Here is a 24,129-nt window from a genome sequence, read left to right as displayed (position 1 = left end):
AAGAACACGGCCGACCCGGAGCGGACGGCCTCAGGAGCCCAAACGCTAGCTACCGTTGCTGGAGCCACGTAATTATATAATTAGGTAGAGAACCATGTGAACACGCAAGATATTTGAGCCACTTGAGGGATGACAAGCACCAAATGACCCTGAAAATAATCCTGCTTTATAAAAGTAAGGTGAATGGGTTGGAGTAATACGTGGATGAATCGCCATCTTTGGTATGTCATGTTTGTTTTTGTTGTAATAAGACTTTAAGAAAACCCAAAACCATGTTTGGCAAGAAGGACTGCCAAGTCCCGTTTTTTTTTTAAAAATACATTTCCTGCCTTGTTATATTTTTCTGTCAGTCGAGCAGAAGATGAAGCTTTATTTAAGTCATTTAATTTTGTTCATGTTAAAGTCCAAAATGGCATTGGATTGTGCTGACAAAACATGTTTCACGGTGTTTTGACAAATACCCGTGTTAGTAAAATTATTAATCCACAATGGTATCATCTGTAAGTGTAAAAGTAGCATATCCCCCTCCCACCACCCCCCCCCCCCCAATCAACTTCTGATTTTAAGGAGAAATTTATGGTTTTCATCTAAGATCTGGTGCATACTTCATCAATCTCTCAGCAGCTGAACTAACAAATGTGACTAAGATGATATCTGATGTAAACTGTTCATGTTTTGTTTTAGAATCAGCCTTTGAAGATACTGAACAAAAGTAAGTGTTCTTATCTCCTTATGAGGCAAAATTGATAACTGTTAGCTACAAAAAATACCCTCCTGTGTCTTAGCTCTGAGCTTCACCAGAGAATGTTCTTTTCATTTGATTAAATTGCACATTTTTTTTTTGTTTTTGATCTTTCTTTATAAATTCACATCGATAGAATGTTTCTTGTTCATGGATTCAATGTTAGATCAGTCAGCCCTCCTTTCAATAATACATTCTTCTCCGTTTCCTCAAATTTAATTTTGGAAATATTTCCTATAAATAGAAATATATAAACTGCAAATGGCACTGGTGTAGTTTGGTATTTGGTCAGCATAGATATAGAGGACCAGGGGACCCTATTTCTATGCTATATGACTCTAATAATTTTGATGATTTCATTACGTGATGAGATAAATTGCTCCATATCCCATCCTTCTAAAATCAGAATTGATAGATGGTTCACTGGTTTACCAATGTCCATTTCCAATCTATCCCCAGCCCTGTCTAACCCCATTGTACTGTCCCAGCATTGCAGCCTCTGGTTCTTCTGAATTCATCTTATTTCCCAACACAACTCTGAAACTAACTCATTCTTCAATCCTTCCAATGAATAAATTCCAAGGTAAGACAAAATAAAATCTAGTTAAAAATGCCAAAGCACGGCTACTTTGCTTACTGCCTTAAATGATATAAAGTCAATTTGTACTTGAAGGTAGCAGTTGAATGATACATTGCCTCGACCAAAAGTATTGATCCTATTTATTTTTGCAGATGCTGCCTGACCTGATAAGAACTTCAAGCATTTTCTTGTTAGCTTTTTAGATTTCTAGTAGCTGTAATATTTTAGGTTTGTTTTAGAGTACAGTGAATGTGCTCAGAGTTAAGTGATTGAATTATGCATCTGTGAGGCTAGTCCTAGCCTACACCTCTGAGAGAAAGTTATGCGGTTGCCCAGAAGAATAATATGTAGGAGACAGTGGAAAGGCTGCAGGCACTTGATTCATGTTAAACTCCTGTCCAAAATAGGAGGATTGAGAACCCTAACTTCATCACTCTTGAAATGTACTTGGGTACTTTTTAAAATTCAGTCAAGATATAAGAACCTCCATCTGCAAAACAACATTGACGTAGAAAACATTGACATAGAAACCATTTCAATCATACGTTTTTGTGCAAAAGAAGGATACAGATCAAAACTGGAAGTTGGAAGACGCGATCAGATACCTGGGGGAAAAAATAAGATTCAAAATGCTCTTAATGGGACAAGGAATGGATAATAAGGTACAATGGTTTAGGAAGAGGATTTCAGAAGAGTAGAAGGTGAAGAAGGAATGCATAATAATTCCAAGCTGGTGGGTGAACTGGCACAACAGGCTCACAATGAAAGGGTGGCTCAGTGGTTAGCACTGCTGCCTCACAGCACCAGCGTCCCAGGTTCGATTCCAGCCTCGGGTGACTGTGCAATCTCCACACAGACATTCTCCCCGTGTCTGCGTGGGTTTCCTCCAGGTGCTCCGGTTTCCTCCCACAGTCCAAGATGTGCAGGTCAGGTGAATTGGCCATGCTAAATTGCCCATAATGTTAGGTGCATTAGTCAGAGGGAAATGGGTCTGGGTGGGTTACTCTTCGGAGGGTCTGTGTGGACTGGTTGGGCCAAAGGGCCTGTTTCCACACTGGAAGGAATCTAATCTAGTAGAATTACATGAGTCCTTGGAAGGAATTTATAAATATCTATGAAGATTTGAATTCAACTCCTTTATGGACAGAGACGTGTTGCTGATACGCAAATGTGACCCAGTGAACAAATGCAGATTGGTTGTAGAGATTTGAATAAGTTGGAGATTGTATAAGGTGGAAATCAGGAGGCTAGCAAGAGGGAAATGGAATACTTTTTTATATTGATTTGCATAACATTTTAATTTTGTTTTAAACAGCTTCTCTCAAGCCTGGAGATATCGTGGTGATAAGCGTAACCAATGTTTCCATCTCTCTGGCCTGGGGACCTGCAGACATGAATGGCATCCAGTATAATTTCAGCATTATCTACAATTCTTCTGATACAAGTGGAAACAAAACAGCAGTGTCAAACTTCACAACAATAACTGATTTACTTCCTGGAACCAATTACACTATTGCTGTAGCAACTATTATTGTTAATGGCACAAGAAGTGATCCTGTGGTTAGAAATGTGTTTACAAGTAAGTAAAGCACAATGGTCTTGAGTCTCCTTTGGGAGTAATTTCCCAATTATGGTCCGAACACTGCACTGCTTTTGTCTTGTTGAAACTATGGGCAACTCTTCGTGCAAATTAATTGAATAAGCCCAAATGCAGTATCTCCCATGTGTCAGTGTTATCGAACACAATGAGTCTGTGACTGAATGAAGGCCAAAGATCCTCAAGGTGCTAAGACAGTTCTAAAATAAGACAAAAACCATTCTATCCAAGTGAGGATGGAAGCTACAAAATAAATATTGTCTATCAATTTATTTAAACTGATCAATTTCTGCACCAGTGGGCAGGCTCGACAATGTAATGCTGGAAAGGCACAGCAGGTCTGGCGGCATCCAAGGAGTAGGAGAATTAATGTTTCAGGTGAAAGCCCTTCATCAGGAATCCAGTGTGCAGGCGTGTGATTTTAAATCACTGCAATTCAGATGATTAATCCTGGATTCGTATGACCATAGTTGTCTGTGTGCCTGAGAATCTGAGAATAGAGTGATGTGCATAACTTCCCTGCATCCCAACCAATATGTGTAATCAGTCAGTGGAAAGTTGCTTTTCTGACCTGAGGGTCTAATCAGTTCAGTTCAGATTTTCTACTCTCTCCCAAAGAGCATGAAAACCTTTCTGATCCATCAGTCAAGTGATTTAACCCACCTAACATCCAAACCAAAACATTATGGCTGTAAGTTGAATAGAAAATTCTGGTGAGTATGCTGTGTTTAGGGAAAACTAGCTAGAAATATAAAAACAGATATCAAGAGTTCCTCCAGGCATGTAAAAAGGAAAAATGTATATTCATTGGATGTTGGTCTTCTGAGGAGAGAGAGAGAGAGAGAGAGAATGGTGAGTTAACAGCAGATAATTAGGAAATGTTAAATGACACAAACAAATCTTTGCTTTTGTCTTTATACTGGAGAATAAGAAAAAAGGTCCAGAAATAATAGGAAGTCAGGAGGTGGGTAGGAGAAAACAAATTGCTGAAATTACGATCACCGGGGAAGCAGTATTGAGCACACTGATGGAGTTATGGAGTGACAAGTCATTGGGTTCTGATGGACTTCATCCTAAGATCCTAAATGCGGTGAAATAGTGGATGAATGAGTGTTAATTTTCCAAGATTTGCTCAATTCTGGAATGGTTCCATTAGACTATAAAGTTGCAAATGTAACCCTTGCATTCAACAAGGAGCGCAGGAGGGGCATACAACAGGAAATGATGAGCCGGTTAGCTTTACATCTGGCATTGGGACAATGTTAGAATCAATCATTAAGAAAATTTTAGCTGGGTACTTTGATTACTACTTCTACGTGTTTGGGAAGGGCCAATATGGCTTTGTGAAAGAAAAAGCCTGTTTAACAATTAGAAGATTTTAAATGAGCAACAATTGTGGTGAATATGCTCTCCAGATGTGAGAGAACCCATAATGTATTGTATTTGGATTTTCAGCAAGCAATTATCAAGGTGCCACAAAAAAGATGCTCATGTAAAGTAGAAGTATACACAGTAAGGGGTAACCTACTAATGAATTATTAACACAAAATTAACAAATTGGTCTTTCACAGACAGGCAGCATGCAACATGTGGAGTCCTGCAGCGGTCTTTGCTGGGGGTGTCAGCTTGTTACAGTTTATATCAGTGAGCTAGATGAAATGTATGCAGGCATGTACCTAAATTTGCAGGTAATACAAAAATAAGTAATAAGGTATATTGCAAGTTAAACATATGGAGATTGCAGACCAGTATAGATGGAGTGACTATGCAAAAATCTGGCATATAGAATATTATGTGGTAAAATGTGAAAATGTTCACTTTTTGGCAGGAAGACTGAAAAAGCCAAGTATTACTTAAATGGAAAACTACAACAGAATTGTGAAATAGTGGACAAGTCGCTAATTGTTACTATACAGATGTAGCAAGTAATCAAAAAGGTTAATGGAATGCTGTCATTTAATATGAGAGGAGTTGAACATAAAAGTAAGGATAGAAGGCTCCCTGTCATCCAGGGGCTTTGATGAAATCACAAATCAAATACTGTTCACCATTGGTCACCTTATATAAAGAAGGATGTAACTGTAATGGGAGTAATTCAGAGGAGGTTTACAAACTTAATGCTTGGAACTGGTGGGTTGTTTTATAATTTGATTTATTATTGTTGTACCTACGTACAGTGAAAAGTTTTGTTTTCTGTGCAGTACAGGCAGATCATACCATTATAAAGTGCATAGGGTGATAGAACAGAGTGAAGAATAAAATGTTATGGCTACAGAGAAGGTGCACCAAGAGCGAGATCAACATTTAAATTTAAAATTTGAGAGATCCATTCATAAATCTAATAATAGCAAGGAAGAAACTGTGCTTGAATCTGTTGGTATGTGTATTTAAGTTTTTGTATCTTCTGCCTGAAAGAAGAGTTTGGAAGAGATTAAAACCAGGCTGGGAGGGATCTGAGTATGTTGGCTGCCTTCTCAAGGAAGCGAGAAGTATAGATGGAGTCAATAGATGGAAGGTTTGCACGATGAACTGGGCTGTGTTCACAACTCTCAGTAGTTTTTTACAGTCCTCGGCAGAACAGTTGCGATACCAAGTGTGATGCACCCGGATAGAGTGAGTTCGATGATGCATAGATCTATGAAAATTGGGGGGAAAATAATAAGGAAAGATTTACACATTGTGGTTCCTTTCACTGAATTTTCAAAGAGTGGAGAATGATTTAATTGAAGTATATAAAATTGTGAAGGTAGATGTGGAAAGGATGGTTCCTGTTCTGGATCAGTCCAGAACCAGGTGGAATTACTTTAAGGTTTGAAGTGACACTTTTCCATCAGGAGGGAGATTGTGCAATTTAGAACACTTCACCTCAGAAGATGTGGAGAGTGATTGATTATTAAAAATAATCAATCAACCAGGGCGGTACGGTGACTCAGTGGTTAGCATTGATGCCTCACAGCGCCAGAGACCCAGGTTCGATTCTAGCCTTGGGTGACTATTTGTGTGAAGTTTGCACATTCTCCCCAAATCTGAGTGGGTTTCCTCTGGGTGCTCCGGTTTCCTCCTTCAGTTCAAAAGACATGCAGGTCCGGTGAATTGACTACACTCAATTGCCTGTAGTGTTAGGTGCATTAGTCAGAGGGAAATGGGTCTGGATGGGTTACTCTTCGGAGGGTCAGTGTGAACTTGTTGGACCAAAGGGCTTGTTTCCACACCGTAGGGAATCTAATCTGAGGTGGAAACTGAGATTCTTGTTTTATATGGGAATCAAAAGTTTTTGGGGGTTAGTAAAAAGATGGAATTCAAAACTCAGCCATGATCTTGTTGAAGTCAACAATGGTATCATGACTGCTATGGCTAGGATTCACATTTAATCCCAGCTTTATTAATAAATTGAATATAAATTCCAAGAGCTTCCACATATCAGAGTTTGCACTCGTGACCACAGTTTTAGCCTGCACCTCTGGATTTAATAATCAAATAACTACAACTGCAGATGGGCAGGAATTTGTTCCCTTGGAGGGTAATGAATGTATGCAATTCTGTGCCCATGGAATTGTGGAGACTAGATCAACGAAAGTACTGTGTGTTTGACTGCTATGCTAAGCTAGAGGAAAAGAGGACAAGAGGTCTAAGGGAAATCCGTTACCATTTTGCATGTTGACATACTTGTGGGCTGAATGACCTATTCCAGTTGCTCTTACATGTAATTTTATGGTCTGTGAGGCACAACTGGTGATTCTCATTTTGTTACATCAATAGGTTGGTGGTGACACGGTCAGTTGATTTCTCATCAATGTACCTGTCAATTCCCATTGTCATGTTGAGTATGATTGATAGTGAAGATACTACTCATAATCTTGCTTTTATGTCAGCACTGAAGCAGAAAACTGAGACATGTGGTAACTGCGTTCGTGTATGGACCCAATTCTGTTGAATGTTTGATTATTGGGAAGCTGAAAGAGAATGTTAAAGCTGCAGTATGAGAGTCTAGTTAATTCATGTCCAACCCAGAACTTGGCAAACTTGTTCACTTTCTTGGCTAGTGAACTCAACTTGAGGCAAGATTGCTCAAGTGAATTTGGTCAGGACAGTTTCATAATGTAGGAGTAAGTTTTTAAACGATCTCATAGTGGGAGGTAGATTATTGATGTAATGTTTGTGCTGGCCAGTTCAGTGCAGTGGATCAGATTTGACATGATATGGATTGGGTCCTGCTGAGGCTCTCATGGATCATTGACAGGAGTGGAGGAGCAGGCAATGTGAGGCTGATGCTGTTCTCAACATCTGATTAATATCTGCAGAACCGAATGCTGTGACCAACGTAACTCGTGAATCACAACACCACTTCAATTACTCTGAGATGGGACCACCAATCAGACTATAAAGCTAAAGTACAGGTATAGGGTAGAGATGGTTGGAAATTCATCTTCAAATAGAACTGTTATTGATGAATCTGTTACAGTGGTGGATCTGAGCCCTGGGACCAATTACACATTCAATGTGTTCATGCTGGCAGCAGATGGTACAGCAGCAGGTCTGGTTCCAGTAACTTTACAACAGGTACGGAAACTGCTCAGTATGGACTTCAGACTAAGATGTCCTTTTGTGATCATCACCAATGGGTCAACCTGGAGAGAGTTTCTCTTAACATTCCTGCTGATGAATAAATAAGAACAAGATGAACACATGAAGTTGAGACATTTTGCTCACCACTGAAGCTGAGAATCTCTTGGTGGGGAGATTTGAGATTGTCAGCTATTATCTTGGTTTGTATTGAAAAAGGGTCTGCAATTATTTGTTCCATGATTGTCAGACCTTTGAGCATGGTAGTGGAGGAAGTATTATGTTTTGGAATGAAGTAAGGAATCTGCTGTGGAAAGTGAAATGTGTGGTGTATTAGGCAACAGGGCGAGGTTTGTTTTGAATTTTCGACGGAATGTGGATGTTATTGTTGATTACCAATACCTACTGGGCGACACGGTGGCACACTGGTTAGCACTGCTGCCTCACAGCGCCAGAGACCCGGGTTCAATTCCCGCCTCAGGCGACTGACTGTGTGGAGTTTGCACGTTCTCCCCGTGTCTGCGTGGGTTTCCTCCGGGTGCTCCGGTTTCCTCCCACAGTCACAAAGATGTGCAGGTCAGGTGAATTGGCCATGCTAAATTGCCCGTAGTGTTAGGTAAGGGGTAAATGTAAGGGTATGGGTGGGTTGCGCTTCGGCGGGTCGGTGTGGACTTGTTGGGCCGAAGGGCCTGTTTCCACACTGTAAGTAATCTAATCTAATCTAATCTAATCTAATCTAATCTACTGTTCAGAGGATTAACTGTTGTAGTTGCACGCTATAATGTTTTTCTGATGTATAGTGAAATTACGTGGCTTGCTTGTACATTTCAGAAGATAATTAAAATGCAGTCAGGTTGACGGTGAGCTTTTACAATAAGTAAGGAAGCTGATCACTATAGACTTTGGCTTAATGTGTTGTTTTGTGATCATCAGCAATAGATCAAACTGGAGAGAGTCTATCTGCTAAAATACCCTTTTTCCTTCCTGAGAATAGGGAAGAACAGGATGAACAAATGAGTTTGAAACATCGCGCTCACTATTGAAATTCAGAATCTTTGCATCGGGATATTGGTTTATCATCACGTGTACCAAAGTACAGTGAAAAGTTTTGTTTCCAAGCCGTACAGGCAGGTCATATTAAGCAGGGATGTATAGATCATAGTTGTAAAGAAAACGTGGAGGTATACGGGTTATGTCGCACAGGACATGCCATAGGTGAGATCACCATTAGCAAGATAGCGTTATTTGAGATTAGAGAGACCATTCATTAGTCTCTTAATGGCTGGGAAGAAGCTGTTCCTGAACCTGCAGGTGCGTGTGTTCAAGATTCTGTACCTCCTGCCTGATGGATTATGGTTGGTGATCTTGGTTTGTATCTGGAACAGGTCTGGAGTTATATTTGTTCCATGTTTGCCAGATCTTTCCAGAAGGTAATTGACTTGTTTTGTTTTGGAATTTAAGTGAGGATTTTGCTGTGTGAAGAGAGATGTGGTGCATTAGGCAACAGGTTGAGATTTCTTTTGAATTTCTTGATGAAATGTGGCCATCATTGTTCATTACCAATACTTACTGTTCAGAAGATTATCTGCTGTAGATGCATGTTAGAATGTTTTTGTGACATGAATAGTGAAAGTATGCAGCTCGTCCATAATTTTGAGGATAATTAAGATGCAGCCATGTTGCTGGTGAACCTAGAGACCTATGGAGGCCAAACCAGTTCAGAATGGCAGAACTCTTTCCCTAAAGGTCAGTCGTGAATCAAGTGTTTTCTTTACATCAAAAACAATAGTTGCATGGCTGCCCTAACTGGGATTCACCTCTTAATTCTAGTTTTAAAGGTAAATTCTGCAGAGTCCTGCTGGACATAGGGTTTTATTAATGAATTGCCCTTCAATTCCATGAACTGTCATATAGCCGGCTTTGAACTGTGTCCCCACACATAAATCCAGAGGCCCAGGTTAATGAGTCAACAATCACTGTCCTCTGGGACTCAATCAATGGTTCTGTATTTAGAATAATTACATCACAATGTACCAACCAGTAGGTAGATGGTGAAATGGTTGGTTGATTTCTCATCAGTATACCATTCGACCCGTCGTCTCACTGAGGATGATTGATATGGAAGATACTGCTCATAATCTTGCACTGCTCATAATCTTGCCTTTATGTCAGCAGTGAAGCAGCAAATTGAGATATTGCAGATTGGATGCTGTAACTGAGCTGTTGTGTGAACCAATTCTGTTACACGTTTAGTTACTGGACAACTGCAAAAGGGGAATGTCAAATATGTCGAAATGAAAGACAGCAAGCGGGGCCTGAATAATCCAAACTTATCAACTTGTTCATAGTCTTGGCTTGTGATGTAATATTGACACTCCTAACAAACTACTCCTGAGGCAAGAGAGCAGAGGGAATTTCAACAGGGCACTTCCTCACGTAGAGTTAAGGTTAATTGACCTTTTGTGAAGAGTTGTCTTGGTTGTTGATGTGATATTTGTGATGGTCAGGTCAGCTTACTGAATCAGCAGTGGATCAATATGAATTGGTCTCTTGGACGTTTTGCCTGCTCCTCCACTCCTGTCAATGTGAGGCTGATATTGTCTCAATGTTTGATTAATATTTAAAGTACCAAATGCTGTGATCAACGTAACCCTTGTGAATTGCACCACCACTCCAATTACTCTGGGATGGGACTCCAGAGTATAAGACTGGTTCCAGGTATAAAATAGAGATGATTGGAGGTCCATCTTTAAATAGTCGTGTTATTGATGAGTCTGTTACCATGGTGGATCTGAGTTCTGGGGCCGATTACACATTCAATGTACTCACACTGGTAGCAGATGGTACAGAATCCAGTCCAGTTGCAGTTTCTTTTACACCAGGAAAGGAAGAATAGGCAAGAATGGGATGAAAACATGAATTTAATACATTTTACTCACCGATGCAATATGTTTCAGAATCCTATGGGAGGAGGATTGAGATTGTTAGATACAACCTTGGTTCATATTTGGAAAAGGTTTGAAGTCCAATCTGTTTGTATGTAAGTCTTTCATCATGCTGTGCAGGAATAGTTGTGTCCTGGAATGAAGTAAGGAATCTACTCTAGTAACACAGAATGTTAGATCATAAGATAGAGCAGCAGAATTAGGCCATTAGATCCATCAGTCTGGCTCACAATTTGATCGTGGCTGATATGTTTTCTCAACTGCATCGTGCTCCATCTGCCCTTGGGTTTGTCATACATGTGGAGGCCAATCTATCTCTGTCTTAAAATCACTCAGTGAATTGGACTCCACCGACTTTTGTGGCAATGAATTCCAGAGATTCACCACCCTCTAATTGAAGAAATTCCTCCTTAGCTCAGTTTGGAAGAGTGATCCCTTCACTCAGGCTGTGCACTCGTGTTCTAGTCTCCTGTACTTGGGGAAACATTTTCTTTGTGTCCACTTCATTCGGGCACCTCTGTATTCTGTAAGGTTCAGTGACATCCTACACTATCGCCACCACCACCACCATCTAAACTCGATCGAGTATAGACACAGAGTTCTCAACTGCTCCTCATCTGAAAAATTTTGTCATGGGAATTATTCATATAAACCTCCTTTTGGACCCCTCCAAAGTCAACACATACTTCCTTCCCACTAGTGCCCAAAACTGCTCTCAATATTCCATAAGCCGTCTGACTAGACTTTATACATCCTCAGATGTCACAATGAAAGACCGAGCTAGCTGGACCGGAATCAACTAAACTTGTCAACTTGTTCACAATCTTGGTTTGTGATGTACCATTGACAATTATAACAAACAAGCCTTGAGGCAAGAGAGCACGGGGCAATTTTGACAAGACATTTGCGCATGTAGATGTAAAGTTAAAGGATCTCTTGGTGGGAGTTAGGTTATTGATGTGCTATTTGTGATGGCCAGTTCAGCATAGCACATCGGAATTAGAAAATACAGATCGGTCCTGTGAGGTTCTCGTGGAATATTGACAGGAGTGGAAGAGCAAACAATGTGAGGCTGATGTTCTCAACATCTGATTACTGTTTGCAGTATCAAATGCTGTGACCAACGTAACCCTTGTGAATCACAACACCACATCAATTACTCTTGGATGAGACCGCCAATCAGACTATAAGACTGAGTATAGGTATAAGGTGGAGATAATCAGAGCTCCATCTTCAAGTAGCACTGTTGATGGTGAGTTTACTACAATAATGGGTCTGAGCCCTGGGACAAATTATACTTTCAGAGTGTTGACACTGGTGGCAGATGATACAGCAACACATCCAGTTACAGTTTGGTTTACAACATGTAAGGAAGCTGCTCAATATGGACTTTGGATTAATGTGTTATTTTGTAATTGTCACCATTGGGTCAAACTAAGAGACTCTGTCTCTTAATGTTCACATTTTCCAACATAAGAATAACCAATAGTGGGATGGAAACAAACATTTGATATGTTTCAGTCACTGATGTCAGGAGGCTCAAATCTTTTGGTAGGAAGATTCAGATTATTTCAGAAACAGTCTTGGTTTACATCTGAAAAAGATCTGAAGTTATAGTTGTTCTATGATTGTCTGACCTTTAAGCATAGTAGTGGAGGAAGTGTCATGTACTGGAATGAAGTAAGGAATTGTGTGGTTTGCTCATCCATTTCGGAGGATAATTAAGATGCAGTCATATTGCTGGTGACCCTGAAGACAAATGGAGGCCAAACCAGTTCAGAAAGGCAGATCTCTATCTGTATATGTCATTGTCAGGTGTTTTATTTTACATGAAAACATGGTAGTTTCATGGCTGCGCTGTCTTGGATTCACCTTTTAATTCCAGCTGTACAGGTAAATTTGCGAGAGTCCTACTAGACAAAGGGCTTTATTAATGAATTGAACTCCAATTCCATCAGCTGGTATGTGGCAGATTTTCAACTCATGTCCCCAGAGACTAAGCTGAGCTTCTGGATTTACAAGTCCAATGACATTGTCCCTCTGAGACTCAGTGATAATCAATGGTTCTGTCTTTGGTATAATTGCATAAAATTTTGACAACCATTACTTCAAGAGTGAAACTATGGGTTGACTTCTTAATAAAGCATTGAGGAGCCCATAGGCTCGTTGAGGATGATTAATATAGAAAATACCATTTGGAATGTCAGCAATGAAGTAGAAGACTGAGATGTCACAGGTGAACTGAGGTTACTGGACTGTTGTGTGAACCAATTCTGTTGCACCTTCGGTTATTGGGCAGCAGTGAAAAGAGAATGTCAATGATGTTGAATTGAAAGACAGCACTAGCGGCACCTGAATCAAACAAACTTGTCAACTTGTTCACAATCTTGGCTCATGATGTTATATTGACACTTCAAACAAATTGATCCTGAGGCAAGAGAGCACAGGAAATTTTGACAGGACATTTCTACATGGAGTCAGGGTAAAGGATCTCTTGTTGGAAATTGTTTTTTTTTGTGTGATGTTTGTGATGACCAGTCAGCACACTGGATGTAGAACGGTATGAATTGGTCCTGCTGAGGCTCTCATGGATGATTGCCTGCTCCTCCTGTCCTGTCAATGTGAGGCTGATGTTGTTCTCAACATCTGATTATTATCTGCAGAACCAAATGCTGTGACCAATGCAACCCTTGTCAACCGCAACACAACTTCAATTACCCTGAGATGGAACCGCCAGTCAGATTATAAGGCTGAGTACAGATATAAGGTGGAGACAATTGGAGATCCATCTTCAAATAGCACTGTTAATGATGAGTCTACTACAGTGGTGGATCTGAACCCTGGGACAAAATACACGTTCAGAGTGTTGACACTGACAGGAGATGATACAGCATCTGAACCGGTCACAGTTTCTTTTACAACAGGTAAGGAGACTGCTCAATATGAATTTTGGATTGATGTGCTCTTTTGTGATTGTCACCAATGGATGAAACTGGAGAGAGTGTCACTTAAAATTCTCTTTCTATCTAAGAATAACCACAATCTGGATGATAATATGAATTTGAAACATTTTCCTCACTACTGTAACTCAGAAACTTCTGGTAGGGAGATTGAGATTACATCAGCGTGGATCTTGGTCTGTATCTGAAATGGGTCTGAAGTTATATTTGTTGGATGTTTCTCAGATCTTTGAGCATGGGAATGGAGGAAGTGTAATATACTGGAATGAAGTAAAGTTTTACTCTGGAAAGTAAAACATGCGATGCATTAGGCAACACGATGAGATTTCTTTTGGATTTATTAATGCACTGTGACCGTCATTGATTACCAATACTTAGTGTTTGGAAGGTTATCTGCTGTAGTTGCACGTTTAAAATGTTTCTGTGATGTTGGTAGTGAAATTGTGTGGTTTGCAGGCCCCAAACAGAGGATAGTTAAGATACAGTCATGTTACTGTTGAACCTGGAGATAAATGAAGGCCAAACCAGTTCAGAATGGCAGATCTCGTTCCCTAAAGGTCACTGGTGAATCCAGTGTTTTCTTTCACATGAATACACAAAATAGTTTCCTGACTGCCGTACTGGGATTCACCACTTAATTCCAGTTTTAAAGGTCAAATCACAAGAGTCCTGCCAAACAAAGGGCTTCATTAATGAATTGAACTGAAACTGCATCAGCTGCTAAGTGACTGGGTTTGAACCATGTCCCACATATTAAACTAAGCCCCTGGATCTATGAGTCCAATGACATTATCACTGTCTTCTGAGACTCAATTGGTGGTTCATTACTTGAGTAATTGCACCACAATTTATCAATGTTGGTGGTGAAATAGTGGGTTGATTGCTCATCAATATATAATTCACTCCATCGGCTCACTGAGAATGATTGATATGGAAGACCTTGCACATAATCTTGGCGATATGTCAAGCATAAAACTGAAGGATCAGGGATGTGCTGTAATAACTGTGCTGTTGTGTGGAACCAATTCTGTTGCACCTTCAGTGCAAGAGGAGAACGTCAGAGATGTCAAAATGAAAGGCAGCTAACCAGACCTGACTCAGGCAAACCTGTCAACTTCCTTCAGTCTTGGCTTGTGATTGAACATAAAAACAAATAATGATCCAGCCCTGAGGCAAGAGAGAACACATCAGCATCTAGGAGAAACGTTTGAGGAACTCTTGGAGGGAATTTGGCTTAGATGTGATGTTTGTGATGCATTGGTCCTGCTGAGGCTGTCATGGATCATTGAGAGGCAGAAAAGGGCAGGCAAAGTGAAGTTGATGTTCTCAATGTCTGATTTCTATTTGCAATACCAAATGCTGTGACTAATGTAACGCTTGTGAGGCACATCACTTCAATTACCCTGATATGGGACCGCCAGTCAGACCATAAGACTGAGTATAGATATAAGGTGGAGATGCTTGGAAATCCATCTTCAAATAGCATTGTTACTGATGAGTCTATGACAGTGATGGATCTGAACCCTGGGACCAATTGCACAGCCAACATATTCACACTGGCGACTGATGGAACACCGACCGTTACGGTTACAGTTTCTTTTACAACAGGTAAGGAAGCTGCTCGGTATGGACTTTGGAATAATATTGGAATGCAAGGTGAGGCTGATGTTGTTCTCAAGGTCTCCTTTCTATTGTTCTGCTGTGATCATGATCATCAATGGATAAACCTGGAAAGAGTCTCTCTCTCTCTCTCTCTCTCTCTTAACATTCCCTTTTTCCGCCCTAAAAGTAAGCACAAACGTGTTGACACCAGGAATGTGAAACATTGTGACATTCGATATTGAATGTCATGATCTTCACATGGGGAGATTGAGATTACTTAAGATGTGATGTTGGTTTGTATCTAGAAAGATCTGAAGCTGCAAATGTAGCATGTTTCTGAACTCATTCAGGATTGTATTGGAGGGAGTGTTGTGTACTGAAATGAAGTGAGGATTCTGATGTGAAAAATACGGTGTGTTAGGCAACACAATTAGAGTTATTTTGAATTTATTGATGGAATGTGACCATCATTGTTCATTGCTAGTACTAAGTGTTTCGAGGGTTATCGGCTGTAGTTGCATGTTAGAATGTCTTGGTGACATGAACAACAAAGTTGTGTAGTTTTCTCATCCATTTCAGAGGATAATTAAGATGCAGTTATGTTGCTGGTGACCCTGGAATGACCTGGAGGCCATATTAGTTCAGAGTGGCAGATCTCCTTCCCAGAAGGTAATCAGTAAATGAAATGTTTTCTTTTCGTGGCTGCCTTGACTGGGATTCACCTTTTTAGTTCCAGGTTTAAATGTGTAGTCACCAGAGTCCTACTGGACCTACCGCTTTACTAATGAATTGAACTGAAATACCATCAGCTGTTGTATGACCGATTTTAACATGTCCCCACATGTTAACTTCGACCCCTGCATTTATGCGTCCATGGTCATTGTGCTCTGAGACTCAATCAGTGGTTCTGTATTTGGATGAATCGTATCATATTTGACCAATTGGCTAGTTGTGCAATGGTCAATTGATGTGTCATGAATACACAATTTGACCCATTGGTTCACTGAGGATAATTGATATAGAAGATACTGCTCGTAATCTTGCCTTTATGTCAACAATGAAGCAGCCAACTGAGATATCCCAGAATGGATGCAGTAACTGTGCTGCAGTGAATACAACTCTGTTAGACTTCAATTATTGAGCAACTACAAGAGGAGAATGTCCAAGATGTTGAAATGAACGAAAAGAGCTGGGTCTGAATCATCGAAGCTTGTAAACATGGACACAGTCTTGATTTTGATGTAATGTTCATAAATCAACAAACCAGTCCTGAGGCAAGAGAGCACAGGGAATTTCAACAGGGCACGTCCTCGTGGAGATTAAAGGATTGCTTGTGGTGTGTTTTCCTGGTTATTGATGTGATGTTTGTGATGGCCAATTCAGTGCAGTAGATCAGTATTGGAATGGTATGGGTTGGTCCTGCTGAGGCTCTCCTGGTTCATTGAGAGGAGTGGAGAAGCAGGCAATGTGAGGCTGAAGTTGTTCTCAACATCTGATTATTATTTTCAGTTCCAAAAGCCGTGACTGATGTAATCCATGTCAATCACAACACCACTTCAATTACTCTGGGATGGAACCGCCAGTCAGACTATAAGGCTGAGTACAGATATAAGGTGGAGACAATCGGAGATCCATCTTCAAACAGCACTGTTACTGATGAGTCTGTTACAGTGGTGGATCTCAGCCCTGGAACAAAATACACATTCAGTGTGTTCACACTGGTGGCAGATGGTACATCATCAGGTCCAGTCACAGTATCTTTTATGACAGGTAAGAAAGCTATCCAGTATCAACTTTGGATTGATGTGCTCTTTTGTGACTGTCACCAATGAATGAGACAGAAGAGAGACTCTCTTAACATTCCTTCTTTCTTAGAATAAACACAAACTGCATGATAACACTAATTTGAAACATTTTCCTCACCACTGCAACTCAAACACCTGGGAGAGAGATTTGAGATTATATCAGTTCTGAACGTGAATGGGTCTGAAGCTATACTTGGTCCTCGTTTTACAGACCTTTGGGCATGGTAGTGGCGGAGGTGTTATGTAGTGGAACGAAGAAAGGATTCTGCTGTGGAAAGTTAAACATGTGCATTAGGCAACATGATGAGATTTCTTTTGGATTTATTAATGAAGTGGGACCATCATTGTTTATTACCAATACTTCCTATTCAGAAAGTTATCTGCTTTAGTTGCATGTTAGAATGTTTCTGCAACATGAACCATGAATTTGTATGGTTTGCAGACTGATTTCAGAGGACAATTAAGATTAAGCCATGCTGCTGTTGATCTTGGAGTCAAATGGATGCCAAGCCAGTTCAGATTGGCAGATCTGTTTCCCTAAAGGTCACTGGTGAATCAAGTGTCATCATTCTCATCAATAACCAATAGTTTCCTGACTGGGATTCACCTTTTAATATCAAGTTGGACACGTAATGTTGCCAGAGTCCTACCGAACAAAACAGTTTCATTCATGAATTCAACTCAACCTCCATCGGCTGATGCATCCCCATGTATTAATCTAGATCCCTGGATATAAGAGGCAGATGACAATATCACTGTCTTCTGAGACTCAATCGGTGGTTCACGATTTGGAACTATAGCATTTTAACTTACCAACGTTGGTGATGAAATGGTGAGTTGGTTGCTCATCAACATACCATTTGATCAATCGGCTCACCGAGGGTGATTGATGTGGAAGATACTGCTCATCATCTTGGCTTTATGTCAGCAGTCAAGCATAAAACTGATGGATCACAGATGGACTGTAGTAACTGTGCTGTTGTGTGGAACCAATTCTGTTTTACCTTCAGTGCAAATGGAGACTGTCAAAGATGTGAAAATTAAGCACAGAGCTAGGCAGCCCTGAATCAGGGTAACATTTTTACAGTCCTGGTTTGTGATGTAATGTAAAAACATATAATAACCGAGACCTGAGGCAAGAGAGCACAAGGACACTTGAGGATCTAGGAGAAAGATTCAAGGAACTCTTGGAGGGAGTTTGGCTTAGATGTGATGTTTGTAATGGTCAGTTCAGTGTAGTGTATCGGAGGTGGAATGATATGGATTGGTCGTTGTGAGGCTGTCATGGATCATGGGGAGGCGGAGAGGAGCAGGTAGGGTGAGGCTGATGTTGTTCTCAACATCTGATTTCTATTTGTAGCACCAAATGCCGTGACTAATGTAACCCTTGTGAACCGGAACACCACTTCAGTAACTCTGAAATGGAACCGCCAGTCAGACTATAAGGCTGAGTACAGATATAAGGTGGAGACGATTGGAGATCCATCTTCAAATAGCACTGTTATTGATGAGTCTGTTACAGTGGTGGATCTGAACTCTGGGACCAATTACACGTTCAACGTGTTCACACTGGTGACTGATGGTACAGCATCAGATCCGGTTACATTGTCTTTTACAACAGGTAAGGATGCTGCTCAATATGGATTTTGGATTGATATTGGAATGGAAACTAATATTTGGCTGAATATTTGAATGAATTAGAAAGATATGGATTGGTCCTGCTGAAGCTCTCTGAGATCAATCTGAGGTGGAAAGGAGCATGCAAGGTGGGGCTGATGTTGTTCTCAGCGTCTCCTTTCCACTGTTGTGCTGTGATCATCACCAATGGGTCAACCTGGAAATGGGTGAACCTCTTATTGTTCCCTCTTTCCTACCTAAGAGTAAGCACAAATGTGTTGACACCAGGAATTTGAAACAATCTTCAAATGGGGAGGCTGAGATTACTTCAGATGTGGTCTTGGATTGTATCTGGAAAGATCTAAAGCTGCATATGTTGCATGTTTCTCAACGCCTTCAGGATTGTATTGGAGGAAGTGTTATGCACTGAAATGAAGTGAGGATTCTGATGTGGGAAGTGAAAAGTGTCGTGCATTAGACAAACACGACGAAATTTCTTTTGGCATTATTGATGGAATGTGCCCATCATTGTCCATTGCTAGTACTAAGTGTTTCGAAGGTTATCTGCTGTAGGTGCGTGTTAGAAAGTTTTTGCGACATGGCCAGTGAATTTGAGTAGTTTGCTCATCCATTTCAGAGGATACCCACATGGAGGCATGGAGGCCAAATTAGTTCAAAATGGCAGATCTCCTTTCCAGAAGGTAGGTTAGATTAGATTCCCTACAGTGTGGAAACAGGCCCTTCAGCCAAACTGACCCTCCGAAGAGGAACCCATCCAGACCCATCTCCCTCTGACTAATGCACCTAACCGTATGGACAATTTAGCATGGCTAATCCACCTGACCTGCACACCTTTGGATTGTGGGCAGAAACCGGAGTACATGGAGGAAACCAGTTTGACATGTAATGTCGCCAGAGTCCTACCAAACAAAACAGTTTCATTCATGAATTTAGCTCAATCTCCATCGGCTGCTGTATCCCTATATATTAATCTAGACCCTTGGGTTTATGAACCAGTGACATTATCACTGTCTTCTGAGACTCAATCGGTGGTTCACGATTTGGAATAATTGCACCTCAACTTAGCAACATCGGTGATGAAATGGTCGGTTGATTCCTTATCAACATACCATTTAATCCATCAGATGGCCGAGAATGATTGATGTGAAAGATACTGCTCATCATCTTGGCTTTATGTCAGCAGTCAAACATAAAACTGATGGATCAGATGGCCTGTAGTAACTGTGCTGTTGTGTGGAACCAATTCTGTTTTACCTTCAAGCGGACACTGTCAAAGATGGTCAGAATGAAAGTCAGAGCTCGGCAGACCTGAATCAGGCAAAACTGGCAACTTTTAAAAAGTCTTGGCTTGTGATGTGATGTAAAAGTGTATAATAATCTAGCCTTGAGGCAAGAGAGCACAAGGACACTTTAGGATCTAGGAGAAAGATTGAAGGAGCTCTTGGAGGGAGTTTGGCTGAGATGTGATGGTCAATTCAGTGTAGTGTATCGGAGGTGGAATGATATGGATTAGTCCTACTGAGGCTGTCATGGATCATTGAGAGGCAGAAAGGAGCAGGCAAGGTGAGGCTGAAGTTGTTCTCAATATCTAATTTCTATTTGCAGTACCAAATGCCGTGACTAATGTAACCCTTGTGAGTCGCAACACCACTTCAATTACTCTGAGATGGAACCGCCAGTCAGATTATAAGGCTGAGTACAGATATAAGGTGGAGACAATTGGAGATCCATCTTCAAATACCACTGTAAATGATGAGTCTATTACAATGGTGGGTCTGAATCCTGGGACAAAATACACGTTCAGAGTGTTGACACTGGCGGGAGATGGTACAGCATCAGATCCGGTTACAGTTTCTTTTACGACAGGTAAGGAAGCTGCTCAATATGGCCTTTGGATTGATATTGGAATGGATATTAATATTTGGCTGAATATTTGAATGAATTGGAATGAGATGAATTGGTCCTGCTGAGGCATTCCTAGGTCAATCTGAGGCGGAAAGGATCATGCAAGGTGGGGCTGATGTCATCCTCAACGTCTCCTTTCCACTGTTGTGCTGTGATCAACACCAGTGGGTCAACCTGGAAATAGTCTCGCTCGCGCTCTCTCGTTCTCTCTCTCTCTCTCTCTCCCTCTCTCGCGCTCTCTCTCTCTCGCGCTCTCTCGCTCTCTCTCCCTCTCTCGCGCTCTCTCTCTCTCTCGCGCTCTCTCTCGCGCGCGCTCTCTCTCGCGCGCGCGCTCTCTCTCTCTCTCTCTCTTTCTCTAAGTGTTCCCTCTTTCCGACCTAAGAGTGAGTGTAAATGTGTTGACTCCAGGAATTTGAAGCATTGTGACATTCAGTATTGAATGCCACAATCTTCACATGGGGAGTTTGAGTTTACTTGAGATGTGATCTTGGTTTGTATCTGGAAAATCTGAAATTGCATGCGTTCCAATGTTTCTCAAATCATTCAGGATTGTTTGGAGGAAGTGTTATGTACTGGAATGAAGTAAGGTTTCTGCTGTGGGAAGTGAAATGTGCGGTGCTTTAGGCAACATGATGAGATTTATTTTCAATTTATTGATGGAATGTGACCGTTAATGTTCATTGCTAGTACTTGTTGTTTCGAAGGTTACCTGCTGTAGTTACATGTTATAATGTTTTTGCAGCATGGCCAGTGAACTTGTAGTTTGCTCGTCCATTTTGGGAGATAATTAAGGTATGCTCATGTTGGTGACTCTGGAATGACATAGAGGTCAAATTAGTTCAGAATGACCCTCCAAAAAAGGTCTTTGGTGAATGAAGTGTAAAAATCAATAAATGATCATTTCATGGCTGCCTTGACTGGGATTCATCCTTAATTCTGCTTTTAAAAAGTGATGTCACCAGAGTGCTACTGGACCTAGAGATTTTTGACTTTGTATTCAATTCATAATCTGCTGTCTTATGACCTGCTTTGAACCGTGTCCCCACATGCTAACCTAGGCCCCTCGATTTAGGAGTTTATGGCCAATGTGCTCTGAACTCAATCAGTGGATCTGTATTTGAAAAAATTGTATCATATTTTACCAATTGCCTGATAGTGAAATGGTCAGTTCATTTGTGATCAATTTTCCATTTGACCCATTGGCTCGCTGAGGATGTTTGATAGAGAAGACACTGCTCATAAACTTGCCTTTTTGTCAGCAGTAAAGCAGCCAACAGAGATATCACAGATTGGATGCAGTATCTGTGATGCAGTATATACAATTCTGTTAGACTTCAATTATTGAGCAACTACAAGAGGCGAATGTATAAGATGTTGAAATGAATGAAAGTTAGCTGGATCTCAATCACCCAAACTAGTCAACATATACACAGCCTTGGTTTTTGATGTAATGTTGACATTCATAACAAACTAGTCCTGAGGCAAGAGAGCACAGGGAATTTTGACAGGACACGTCCTCATGTAGATTAAAGGATCTCTTGTGGTGCATTTTCCTGGTTGTTGATGTGATGTTTGTGATGGCCAGTCCAGTGCAGTGGATCGATATTGAAATGATATGGGTTGGTTCTGCTGAGGCTCTCCTGGATCATTGCCTGCTCCCCCACTCCTCTCAATGTGAGGCTGAAGTTGTTCTCAACATCTGATTACTATTTGCAGTTCCAAATGCCGTGACCAACATAACCCTCGTCAACCGCAACACCACCTCAATTACTCTGAGATGGGACAGCCAAGCAGACTACAAGGCTGAGTACAGATATAAGGTGAAGTCATTTGGAAATCCATCTTCAAATAATAGTGTTACTGATGAGTCTATTACAGTGGTGGATCTGAGCCCTGGGACCAATTACACATTCAGCGTGCTCACACTGGCGGCAGATGGTACAGCATCAGATCCGGTTACAGTTTCTTTTACAACAGGTAAGGAAGCTGTTCAAAATGGATTTTGGATTGATGTGCTTTTTGTGATTGTCACCAATGGATGAAACTGAAGAGATTCTCTCTTAACATGCCTTCATTCTTACCCACAACTGAATACAAAGTAGATGAGAATATTATTTTGAAACATTTTCCTAAGCACTGCAACTCCAAACACCTGGTAGGTAGATTTGAGATTATATCAAATCTGATCTTGGTTTGTATCTTGAATGGGTCTGAAGCTATACTTGGTCCTCGTTTCTCAGGCCTTTGGGCATGATAGTGGAGGAAGTGTTATGTACTGGAATGAAGTAAAGATTCTGCTATGCAAAGTGAAACATGTGGTGCATTAGGCAACATGACAAGATTTCTTTAGGATTTATTGATGGTATGTGACCGTCATTGTAATCTGCAGTAGTTGCATGTTAGAATGTTTGGACAGTGAAGTTTCAGAGGGCAATTAAGATAGAGCCATGTTGCTGTTGAGCCTGGAGACAAATGGAGGCCAAATCAGTTCAGAATGACAGATCTGTTTCCCTAATTGTCATTGATGAATCAAGTGTTTTGTTCCACATCAATAGCCATAGCTTCCTGACTGGGATTCACCTTTTAATTCCAGTTTGAAATGTAACGTCGCCCGAGTCCTACCAAATGAACAGCTTCATTCATGAATTCAGCTCAATTTCCATCAGCTGCTGTATCCCCATGTATTAACCTCGGCCCCTGGATATAAGAGTCAGATGATATTATCACTGTCTTCTGAGACTCAGTCGGTGGTTCACAATTTGGAACAATTGCATTTTATCTTACCAACGTTGGTGATGAAATGGTGGATTGATTGCTCATCAACATACCATTTGATCAATCGGCTCACTGAGGATTATTGATGTGGAAAATACTGCTCATCATCTTGGCTTTACGTCAGCAGTCAAGCATAAAACTGACAGATCACAGATGGACTGTAGTAACTGTGCTGTTGTGTGGAACCAATTCTGTTTTACCTTCAGCGCAAGTGGAGACTGTCAAAGATATCAGAGTGAAAGACAGGCCTGAATCAGGCAGACTTACAGTCTTGGTTTGTGATGTAATGTAAAAACGTAATGTAAAAGCCCTGAGGCAAGAGAGAACACGGACAACTCAGCATCTCTGAGAAAGATTCAAGGAACTCTTGGAGGAAGGTTGGCTTAGATGCGATGTTTGTGATGGTCAGTTCACTGTAGTGTATTGAAGATGGAATAATATGGATTGGTCCTACTGAGGCTGTCATGGATCATTGAGAAGTGGAAAGGAGCAGGTAAGGTGAGGCTGAAGTTGTTCTCAACATCTGATTTCTATTTGCAGTACCAAATGCTGTGACTAATGTAACCCTTGTGAGTCGCAACGCCACTTCAATCACTCTGAGATGGAACCGCCAGTCAGACTATAAGGCTGAGTACAGATATAAGGTGGAGACAATTGGAGATCCACCTTCAAATAGCACTGTTAATGATGAGTCTACTGCAGTAGTGGATCTGAACCCTGGGACAAAATACACGTTCAGAGTGTTGACACTGGCGGGAGATGGTACAGCATCAGATCCGGTTACAGTTTCTTTTACAACAGGTAAGGAAACTGCTCAGTGTGGATTTTGGATTGATGGGTACTTTTGTGATTGTCGCCAATGGATGAAACTGGAGAGCATCTCGCTTAAAATTCCATCTTTCTTTCGACGGATAAACATGAACTGGATGATAACAAACTTTGAAGCCTTTTCCTCTCCACTGTAACTCTGAAACACCTGGGAAGGAGATTGAGATTATACCAGAGTTGATGTTGATA

General features: G+C 40.9%; 1 protein-coding gene across 9 annotated transcripts in view; it reads left to right on the top strand.

Annotated features, from left to right (window-relative positions):
• The window catches only part of LOC122558100 (receptor-type tyrosine-protein phosphatase eta-like), a 216,173-nt gene that overhangs the window by 47,559 nt on the left and 144,485 nt on the right, over positions 1 to 24,129 (top strand). For 5 of the 9 annotated variants that reach the window (XM_087996698.1, XM_087996694.1, XM_087996697.1 and 2 more), the window contains exons 3-7: positions 2,638 to 2,901; positions 13,091 to 13,351; positions 20,038 to 20,298; positions 22,054 to 22,314; positions 23,653 to 23,913. In XM_087996698.1, the coding sequence (XP_087852824.1) occupies positions 2,638 to 2,901; positions 13,091 to 13,351; positions 20,038 to 20,298; positions 22,054 to 22,314; positions 23,653 to 23,913 (1,308 nt within the window). The remainder of the gene's footprint in view (positions 1 to 2,637; positions 2,902 to 13,090; positions 13,352 to 20,037; positions 20,299 to 22,053; positions 22,315 to 23,652; positions 23,914 to 24,129) is intronic. The other 4 variants (XM_087996696.1, XM_087996695.1, XM_087996699.1 and 1 more) reach the window with 4 other exon arrangements.

The sequence above is a fragment of the Chiloscyllium plagiosum genome, unplaced genomic scaffold (assembly GCF_037043375.1).
Source record: "Chiloscyllium plagiosum isolate Xiang-an unplaced genomic scaffold, Cpla_swu_hap1 HiC_scaffold_18, whole genome shotgun sequence".
Taxonomy (NCBI): domain Eukaryota; kingdom Metazoa; phylum Chordata; class Chondrichthyes; order Orectolobiformes; family Hemiscylliidae; genus Chiloscyllium; species Chiloscyllium plagiosum.
Note: the sequence above shows the minus strand (reverse complement) of the source record. Positions and strands in the feature narration are given on the sequence as shown.